At 42.4% G+C, this 10,489-nt stretch overlaps 1 protein-coding gene across 5 annotated transcripts in view; it reads right to left on the bottom strand.

The window, feature by feature from the left end:
- TMEM131L (transmembrane 131 like) overlaps window positions 1-10,234 on the bottom strand; it is a 120,499-nt gene extending 110,265 nt beyond the window's left edge. For 4 of the 5 annotated variants that reach the window (XM_030563482.1, XM_030563480.1, XM_030563481.1 and 1 more), the window contains exons 1-3: window positions 10,033-10,232; window positions 9,159-9,229; window positions 849-892 (exon numbers count right to left, since the gene is read on the bottom strand). In XM_030563482.1, coding sequence (XP_030419342.1) covers window positions 849-892; window positions 9,159-9,229; window positions 10,033-10,156 — 239 coding nt within the window. In that variant the 5' untranslated portion in view covers window positions 10,157-10,232. Of the gene's footprint in view, window positions 1-848; window positions 893-9,158; window positions 9,230-10,032 lie in introns of all 5 variants that reach the window. The other variant, XR_004000513.1, reaches the window with a different exon arrangement.
- Window positions 10,235-10,489: the final 255 nt, after the last annotated feature.

Genomic DNA, 10,489 nt, shown 5'->3' on the forward strand with positions numbered 1-10,489 from the left:
CTATTGTGGAAGCATTTATGTATATTGCATTTAAAGAGGATAGATGGGGTGTAAAATCATGGATATGAAAATGCAACTATTTCCCCTGAACCTGTGACTTTAACTAAATTTACCATGACCACTCCATGACTTTGCATAAAGTATGCTGTGACAAATCTGCAGTCCTAGATACTACCCAACCCTTCAAAACGGACGGAGTGACATTAAAAGAAACAGTATACTGTAGTTAAGAGCTACATTTCTTTAAAACTTTATGATTTATCTAATTTGAAGAAACTGAAAGTTCAGGAAATGTAGGGATCTATAACAACACAGTGAAACTGTTTCTCTCCCCCACCAGTTCTTCTGTCATGCCTATCACTGTAACTTCCAAGTGTTAACCACACTCACAGAGTTAGCAACACTGTGAGACTATTATAATTTACAACTGAGATTTAAGACCCACTACAAGTTCAAACAAGAGACACACAATGAAAGACACAACGTCCATTTGCAAATATAAAAATCTTTTGTGCAAAAACTGTAAAAATCAAATACAACTAAGGTAAAAAATTAGGAAGAAAAGAGGCAAGAGAGCATTTTTCTAGCCTGGTACATATTGTGCTTTATATCCGGCTTCACTGACTACAGTTAATTAGTATTAACATTAATTGCTAATGATATAAGTATTGTAGCGTTAATGTCATGGACATTTCAACTTTATTATAAAATGTAATGTAATACGTCAGAATACTTTTAATTTTAACTTATCTATCCAGTGACACTTGAATGAGTTTTAAAGTGTATAATGCAGTTTTATAAACTGAGATGAGCTCTAATATCTATGGTTTAAGTTGGGTTTTACTTACCTTTGCTCTTGTGGATGCTCTTCCACATCCTCCTCAGAATCAGCCTAATGAACAGAAAAAATACCGTGTAAGGATTTAAATACCATAACAGTGTACAATGGAAATGTACTGTGCTTCTAATCCCACTGAAATTGACACAATCATGATTCATGAGTAAAAAGCCAGAAATTATAAATTAAGAAGCTCCATTCAGTACAAAGAAATTCTACATGCTTAAGTAATTAAACAACATCTAGCCAAGATTTAGGATTTTATTGCCACTTAGCATGGTTAATCCATTATCTTTTCCAAACCTCCATCTAATGTATTTATTTCCAATTGTACAAATGCACCTATTCAGAATTTTATGCACATGTACAATTCAAATGATTAAAAGTGTACAGAAAGAATTAAAGACAAACCAATATCTACACTAAACACTCTGAAATCATAAAGATCAATCAGTTCCCCTCAAAGTACTTGTGCTCATTCAATGCATTCATTAGCCAAAGTCTGAGAAAACAGACCACAAAATACCTTGAAGGTGGACAAACTCTGGCATTTGTCTGATCAAAGGCAGGGAAGCAAATTCCTAAATCTAGGACTCTCCAATGAACACAGAAGTCCAAAAACATTTCTAGGGCCTATGAGCTCAAGCATCACCGCTGATCTCAACTGCTGAAATAAAACACGAGTACAGAGATGGTCTCCAAACTACACAGGGCAAAAATCATGAAAACTTGTATTTCAAAACACTTTGAACTGCATACTGAAGTGAAATAGAGCTTTGGTTTAATATGCTTGCTGCAGGAAACCCCTTTAACCAGGCAAAAAGCCGTGTTCTGAACCAGCTAACGTTTCCAAGTGGTCTTCAGGTGTAGTGTAAAACAGGGTGCAACCATTCAATTTGCATTGAAACAATAAAGGACAACTTTAGTTAGATTAACATTTTCATGAAAAGGTCAGTCATCTTGCTAAGCACAAATTATATGAAGTTTTCTTGGTTATTGAAGCAACAGCTGAAAGTCTCACAAGATACTCAAATGCAAACCTGAACAGCAAAAAGTGGGAAAATGCCACACAGTGAAAAGAAAATGTAGAACTTTTACGACCAGCTGTTTCCCCATTCTACCTCTAACCCAGGATGAATTCAAGCTCCAATTTTGGCTAGATACTGGAGAAGGGATTAACTATCATCGAGGTCCAATAAAATGGAAACTCAGAGCGATGGGGCAACAAAGCCCACCCAGCTTCACAAACCTACTGAGCAGTGTAGCGGGGGGGGGGGGCGGGAGGAGGACGGAATCATTGAAGAGATGTTCAGCTGCTCAGTATTAGCCAGGGGCCTATGAAAAGAGGAAAAAGACAAGCACTCCGATAAAATTCTATCTATCTTTGCCAGGGTCAGTAAAAGCATCAATACATCATTGGTAATGGCATTAAAAGCATGAGATAGATTTTTTTTTAAAAGGCAGCACAGACAGCTAATCTCTGTGCATCACCAGAAGCAGATCATCAACCAATGAGACAAGTGCAGTCTTCATACCATATCCAGGCCTGCAACAAGACTGACAGGAATTAAGAAAATCTGAGGACTTCAAAACCTTTTCATAAATTTTATCTTCCTTCCTCAAGCTGCCAAAGGCTATCAGCAGGATGGATAAAAGTGATTTTTTTTTAAAAAAAAATCTGTTTTTAATTGTGTTTTTTTGATAAAATGTTTTTTGAGGAAAAAATATCTAAAGATAGTTTTAATTAAGATATATTTGAGTTATAACGTATCTCATCATGGAATAGGGATTATAAATTCTAATTCTATAGTATGAGACAATGTATTCATGTAATGTTTAAGAAAAGTTTTGTAAATGAGTTCCAATAGTTCATGGATTAGGGACGCAATTTTATGGGGCTTCTGTATAGATTATTTAGGTTAATCTTTATCTACCCAATGGAACTCATTGCTCAGTCTAGAACAGGGGTCTGCAACCTTTCAGAAGTGGCATGCAGAGTCTTTATTCACTCTAATTTAAGGTTTCACGTGCCAGTGATACATTTTAACGTTTTTAGAAGGTCTCTTTCTATAAGTGTATGATATATAACTAAACTATTGTTGTATGTAAAGTAAATAAGGTTTTTAAAATGTTGAAGAAACTTCATTTAAAATTAAATTAAAATGTAGAGCCCCCAGACCGGCGGCCAGGACCCAGACAGCGTTGAGTGCCACTGAAAATCAGCTTGCGTGCCGCCTTCGGCGCGTGTGCCATAGTTGCCTACCCCTGGTCTAGAAGATACCATCAGAGATGCTTAATTTTGCAGTTCTCAAACTGTGGATTTGTGTCTGCAGAGATAACGTGCTTGTTAACAGCAAAAATGTTTTTAAATAAACAATATAGATGTGAGAAATAACAGACCTCAACCCTATTGTCCCTCTGCAAATTTGTGTACAGTGTCAATCCCTTACCTCTCTCTAAAAGTGCAAAGTTTCAAAAAGTTCAATGAATAGAAGATTGTTGGGGTAAGAATAGATCTGGACAAGGAGAAGTAGTCTGGAGATAAATGTGAGAAGGGAGGAACAGGCAGCAGAAACCAACATGAAACTGTTTGAGCAGCATATTCCAGAAGTCTTGAGGTCTTTCTGACAGTAGCCTTCATTGATCTGAGATCTACCATACCATTCTTTCACTAGAAGGGAAAACCTATAATGGCAGCAGGCTGTAAAAGAGACCCAGTGTGGGAATAAGAACCATTCAACAAATATGTATTTGCTGGTGATGTTTTAAAGAAAGTCACACCAGGGAACCGGTGGAAGTCACTTAAGCACTTTGATTCAGAGACTGTTGAAGTGATAATCTCACTTCTAACAGCAGTAGCTGCTTCTGCCGGTGTAGAAAGAATTATTTTCTTCCTATGGACTAATTCATTCCAAATTGAGAAATCATTTGGGACATGAAAAAGCAGGAACGTTTGGTTTTCTTTTCCAGATTATGAGCAAACAGGAAAATGAAGGTGAATACGACCGAGTTAGCTGCAGAAGCCAATATTTTAAGTTTCTCATGTTGACCTGGCTGACATCGTCGATTTAATTTTTGTTTTAATATTTCATTTAACTATTTTAGTTAAAAACAATTTTAACAAAAAAAGCCTGAATTTAAAAAACTTGGATGTTTAATTAAATTCAAAAATGCATATGCTTGTTTTGTTAAAATATTATGTTTGCTGTTGAAGAAAAAAATCCAGAATACATAACGTTGTTGTTTTAGTTAAATAAAACAATTTAAATGTCTGTCTGGTGATGTTCTCCTAATACAGAATGGCAAGAAAATCTTCCAAATATTAATGATTAACCTGTTGAATTGGAGATATTTATGAAGTCATTGGGAGGTGAACTATCTGCTTCAATTACCTTTGGTAAATGAAATATTCTAACAATCATTCATTTTCTGATATAGCTGTAAAACTAATATGAAAAGTTTTCAAAATAAATCACTTAAAAATGTATAGTGTGTACCTTCTAAAAATGAAACCTACATCTATCTCTGAGTTGTGAAGAATACGTATTAAGATTATAACATCCATCAAGAACGTCTTCCTGACTAGTGATTTAAATCAAATCCACCCTGGCTCTCAGTATATCATCATTATCTGGGAGGAACATGCAGGGAATGAGTGTAACTAGACACCACTTCATTGACAATCTAGGATAAAAAGATAGCCTCGTAGGACAATATGTTATCTAGGGGGTTGCCAGTCTGAACAGCCATTTCCTGACAGCCATCTGAAATCTAACTTGTTCTGGAGGTAGACCAACAAATAAGAGGTGTGCTGACTTCGCAATGGAGGTGGCAATGATATTGTCCATGACAAGAGTGTAATCTCTTCCCTCCAAAACTCATTCAAAATCAAGATCCAGTGTATACACAACTGTGTGTATTAGGCTAGAAAGCACATGGAGGAGTCCCATATTTGGCAGGGCACCCATGAGATTCTGAGCTAACACTGGATAGTTTCTGTATTATCTGTATAAACCATCAGTCACAACCACTCCAACACTGCACTAAGAGGAATACAGTACAGTAGATCCTCAAGAGTTAGGAACACCAGAGTTATGAACTGACTGGTCAACCACTCACCCCATTTGGAACTGGAAGTATGCAGTCTGGCAGCAGCAGACACACACACATACACACACACAAAAGCAAATACAGGACTGTATTAAATGTAAACTGCTAAAAAAATGAAGGGAAGGTTTAAAAAAAGATTTGAGAAGGTAAGGAAACTGTTTCTGTGCTTGTTTCATTTAAATTGAGATGGCTAAAAGCAGCATTTTTTCTTCTGCATAGTAAAGTTTCAAACTGTATTAAGTCAATGTTCAGTTGTAAACTTTTTAAACAATCATAATGTTTTGTTCACATTTACGAACACTTTAGAGTTACGAACAACCTCCATTCCCAAGGTGTTCGTAATTCTGAGGTTCTACTGCAATTCTCAGACAAGAACTTCAAGGGTAGCCTGCACATCCACACAAGCCCCTCTGACTCGTATTGAGCTCTCTTAGGGTACATCTACATTGCAAAACAAAAAAGTAAAATCCCACAGAAGTGAGTCTCAGAACCTGGGTCAACTGACTCAGGCTCATGCTATGGGGCTAAAAATAGGTGAGTAGACATTCCCGCTCAGGCTGGGAGCTTAGGCTCTGAATCCCAGCCCAGGCGGGAACATCTACACTGCTATTTTCAGCACCATAGCTCAAACTCCACAAGCCAGAGTCAGTTGACCTGGTGTTGGAGACTCACTGTTGCAATTTTTTTAACAATGTAAACATAACCTAAGTTGAATACAGCTTTCAAGCGGGAGACCTTATACATTCAATCTATGCTTTAACTTAACTGAATCTGGGCTAATGACATACTGCAATGTCACCCAGCCAAGTCTCAGGGTATGTCTACATCTACAATTTTGCAGCGCTGGTTGTTACAGCTGTACTAATACAGCTGTATAGGGCCAGCGCTGCAGAGTGGCCACACTTACAGCAACCAGCGCTGCTAGTGTTAGATGTGGCCACACTGCAGCGTTGTTGGGCGGCTTCAAGGGGGGTTTGGGGAACGCGAGAGCAAACCGCAGGGAAGGAGACCTGCTTGCACGGGGGTTCGGGGAACGCGAGAGCAAACCGGGGAAGGAGACCTGCTTCCCCGCGGTTTGCTCTCGCGTTCCCCGAACCCCCCTGCAAACCGCAGGGAAGGAGACCTGCTTGCTCGGGGGTTCGGGGAATGCGAGAGCAAACCGGGGAAGGAGACCTGCTTCCCCGCGGTTTGCTGTCGCGTTCCCCGAACCCCCCTGCAAACCGCAGGGAAGGAGACCTGCTTGCTCGGGGGTTCGGGGAACGCGAGAGCAAACCGGGGAAGGAGACCTGCTTCCCCGCGGTTTGCTGTCGCGTTCCCCGAACCCCCCTGCAAACCGCAGGGAAGGAGACCTACTTGCTCGGGGGTTCAGGGAACGCGAGAGCAAACCGGGGAAGGAGACCTGCTTCCCCGCGGTTTGCTCTCGCATTCCCCGAACCCCCCTGCAAACCGCAGGGAAGGAGACCTGCTTGCTCGGGGGTTCGGGGAACGCGAGAGCAAACCGGGGAAGGAGACCTGCTTCCCCGCGGTTTGCTCTCGCGTTCCCCGAACCCCCCTGCAAACCGCAGGGAAGGAGACCTGCTTGCACGGGGGTTCGGGGAACGCGAGAGCAAACCGGGGAAGGAGACCTGCTTGATTACCAGAGAGGCTTCCTCAGGTATGCTGCGATACCTGCTTATTCCACGGAGGTCAAGAAAAGCGCTGGTAAGTGTCTACACTTGATTACCAGCGCTGGATCACCAGCGCTGGATCCTCTACACCCGAGACAAAACGGGAGTACGGCCAGCACTGCAAACAGGGAGTTGCAGTGCTGGTGATGCCCTGCAGATGTGTACACCTCCTAAGTTGCAGCGCTGTAACCCCCTCACCAGCGCTGCAACTTTGTGATGTAGACAAGCCCTCAGTTACACATGTAGCACCACAGGCTTCATCAGCCCTCAATTCAGAGAGGGCAACTAACCTTATTAGCCACAGACACTACATTAAACAACGTGAAGTGAAGTTAGGACCCTACCACCTGGCACCCTGTATGCCAAAAATAATATTCATCATCATCCCAGATCTAACCAGGCCACCGATATTAAACAACTAGCACCACTCTGTCCCTGAGACATGGTCTCACTCTGCCTAATCTCCCTCAGTCGTACTTTAACAGGCTATACAAATGTATGATTATTGCATTCCCTTTTATTCCAGCACCCTGAAAATGCTGTGTAATTTAATATCACTATTTGTGGAAATCTGCTACTGCTTGTAAACAGAGCCAAAGCCACACTAGCAATATCTTTTTACAGAACACTCTGCTGGTCTATTATACTTAAATTATGTCCACAAATGTGACAGAATATAATCTCCCCCACAATTTTAAAATCATTTAAGAGATATATGCCACAGACACCACAAAGGAAAAGTTCAGTGCAAACTAATAGTGCTTGATGACTTAATTGCTGGCATCTTCAATGTTTATAGCTATACCCAGGATTTATTTTTAAATTGAAAAAACAAATTAACTCTCTCTCTGAATCTATGGTGGCTAAGAGGGTTATTTTTGTCCTGGGGATTTCCAAGTCACTCTTCCCATCATAAAATTCCCTTTAGTAACAATGTACTGAGTCTGCCTTGCAGAGTGCCAATTGTTAATTACCATGCCATTGCTTTTTGGATTCTGACAGAAACAATATACTTTGATCTTAAGAGCAACTACAACCGTGATCTGCTGATACTTTTTGAAAAAGTGCCTGCCAACCAAAAACAAGCTGTTTTAGAGTCCCAGATCCTCTCTTTTTTTTGTGTACAGATATAAAGAAAGTCAGATTCCCCCTCCTTAAGCCACCCCCCAAAAAATCATGTGCTTGTTTTTTATTTTAGAAAAATCAGACCTGTATTTCCTTTCTCACTGGAGGACTCAAGAGCCTGTGTGCATATCTGGAGCTTTTTTAGCCCATAATTGAGAGAATTTAAGTGCTGAGTCCTTTACAAAGAAACTTTTCTCTCAAGTGTTTTAGTTAAACAGACATTAACAAATTACAAACAAACAAACCAACCAACCCACAGAATTATACAGCGTCTAAATAAAAGCCACATCTGCTCTAATCAAGCTTCCCTTCCTTGGTACTTGTGAAGTCAACATTCCACTAGTTTTCCATTCATCTATAATCTTTCAGGATAAACAGGACCAATATTTTTAATGTTACAAACAGGTAGGATTACAACAAACAAAACAAAACAAAACCGCCGTTGTTCTCTTGTGATGTACAAAGAAGGCCTGAAAGCAAAGCATGAGTCCAGTTCTCCCATCACTTTCCTTTCACACTCTTGCAGGTCACCTTAAAGAGAGACTAAGAACCTACAGAAACTAAGAGAACGGTGCTGCCCAAGTCAGATTCAGAAAGCAAATGCTTTTAAAACAAAAACAAATATAAACTCCAGGTGAGAAGACAGTATTGGCGATTGCTGCAAGTTATTATTTATGGAGGGCTGTCAGCATGATGGATACTGAACCAACAAGAAGCAGCTATTACACTTCACACACAAATTATGGCTCAGTCGCAAATACTGTGTACATTGTGGGAAAATGAAATCAAGGCGGGACTTGATTGCTGAATGGGATATTGAGCTTTTTAACCCTTAATACTCCAACTCAAATCCTGCGCACATCAGCACATGCTTGAAGCTACCATTCGATGGATCTTTGGTGGCATATGTAAAATAAGATGGTTGTGCAAAGCCACAAACCACATCAGAAAACCATCACAATAATTAGCAACATTGGTGGATATCTCAGCAAAAAAAAAGAAAGGACTGAATAGACATACCTCTTCTGTCACTCTTAGAGCTCATCACACCAAAACTGAATGGATGCAGAGCAACACTGTAATAGACTCTCCTTTACCAAAGGGATAACAGGCTGCTTGATATCACTTTATTTCTCTCAGAGTTACAATGTAATCTTAAATATGAGCACTGTTCACTGCTTCAACCCTGGAAAGGTGCAGTCCCAACCCCAAACACACACCCTGCCCCTGAATCTGAAGTCATTATGACTCATGGTATCACATGGGGGACTTGTGCGCTGTTGCCAGGTGTGGTGGCCACACAGTTTGTTTGCAAGGCAAACTGACATTAGTAGCGGTCACTGTGCTGTGGGCTGGCTGTCCAGCTGCTTCTGCTCCTCCCTCTATACACCCTCAGTGCTGTCACCAGATCTCCTCACCTGAGTGGGCATCAGCAGTTCCCCTTCTTCGGCTTGCCACAGCTCCACCACGCTGGGGATTGGGTCAATAGCTAAACAAGCCAAACAAAACAACACACATGAAAATAACTAATCACATTTTACATGCACGAGAAAGCTCTAACAGCAGAATTTCATGTTTCTCTTTTCCCCCGTGCTGAAAAAAAAAGCGTCCATATTAAAAGCAGCGCACGCTGGTGACATCTAAAGTGGGCAGGCAAAACTGGCACATAAAGGTGCCTCCTGAGCCAATTTGTGCAGCGGGTAAAGATGATAATGTGTCTGACTCCAAACGGGTGAGTTAATGCCTACCCTGAGGAGCCTCTACTGATAAAAAGGAGGGTCTCTTTTCTCTGCAATGTCAGCGTGTGTGCAGCATGGTATAGCTGGGGGAGCGAGCCACAAGGATGTGAGGTTGGGAAAGGGGAAATTCATGGCTTATTTCGCTGTAACGCTGGTTCGCAGTTTGTTACAAGGTTGCAACTGCTTCTAGCATTAAAAGACGGGCCAAACACGAGGACTCCAGCCACAACAGGAGAGCCCGAAACAATGCTGCAGGAAGCAGAGTCCTCCTCATTCTTCTCCCCTCTGTTTCGGGGCTGGGAACCATTACAGCCAACACAAAGCTGGGGGCTGTCCTCGAATCGCACGCACAAAAGGATGGAGAGAAAGGGAATGGCTTTGCAATCAGAATCGATCATGCTGCTCGGTGCTCGAGCAGGGTTTTCGCCTTTGCTTTGCCTATGCACAGCCCCTCTGCTCTCCTCCACCACCTTATTTACAAGCAGCAACCCTCTTCCCCCCATCTGCGAATTCCACCAGCCCCCTGCCCTTGGGCTGATTTACCAGCGCTTACCTTGGCCCTGCGCTTCTCCCGGGCGAAAGCAGGGTAAGAGGATCTGGAAGACGCCTAGCAAGAGGTTCATGGCCGTGGCTGCGCGGCAGTAGCTGCCTTGCTGCGGGTAGCGGAGCCCCGCCATGCTGGTGCTCTGCTACTGCGTGCTGCTCCGAGACTGCTGCTGCTGCTGCTGCTGCAGCCACCGCCTCCTCCGCTCTGCGCGTGTGTGCCACAGCGATAGGGAGGGCTGGGCAATGCGCGGCGCGGCGCGGCCCGGGCTGGAACATTGACAATGAGAATGCAGCCTGCACGCTGGCCCCGCCCGGCTGCAGCCGCCGCTCCTGCAGAGCACATGGCAGAGAGGCCAGCCACAGAGCTTGGGAGACGGGGGAAGGGGGGAGTAGAAGGTAAATCTTCAGCCAGCCCTGGGCCAAATCCTGCCCTCCTTACTTAGACTCGCTCAGTTCAGCAGAAG

Source organism: Gopherus evgoodei, chromosome 5 (assembly GCF_007399415.2).
Source record: "Gopherus evgoodei ecotype Sinaloan lineage chromosome 5, rGopEvg1_v1.p, whole genome shotgun sequence".
In the NCBI taxonomy this organism is placed as follows: Eukaryota; Metazoa; Chordata; order Testudines; family Testudinidae; genus Gopherus; species Gopherus evgoodei.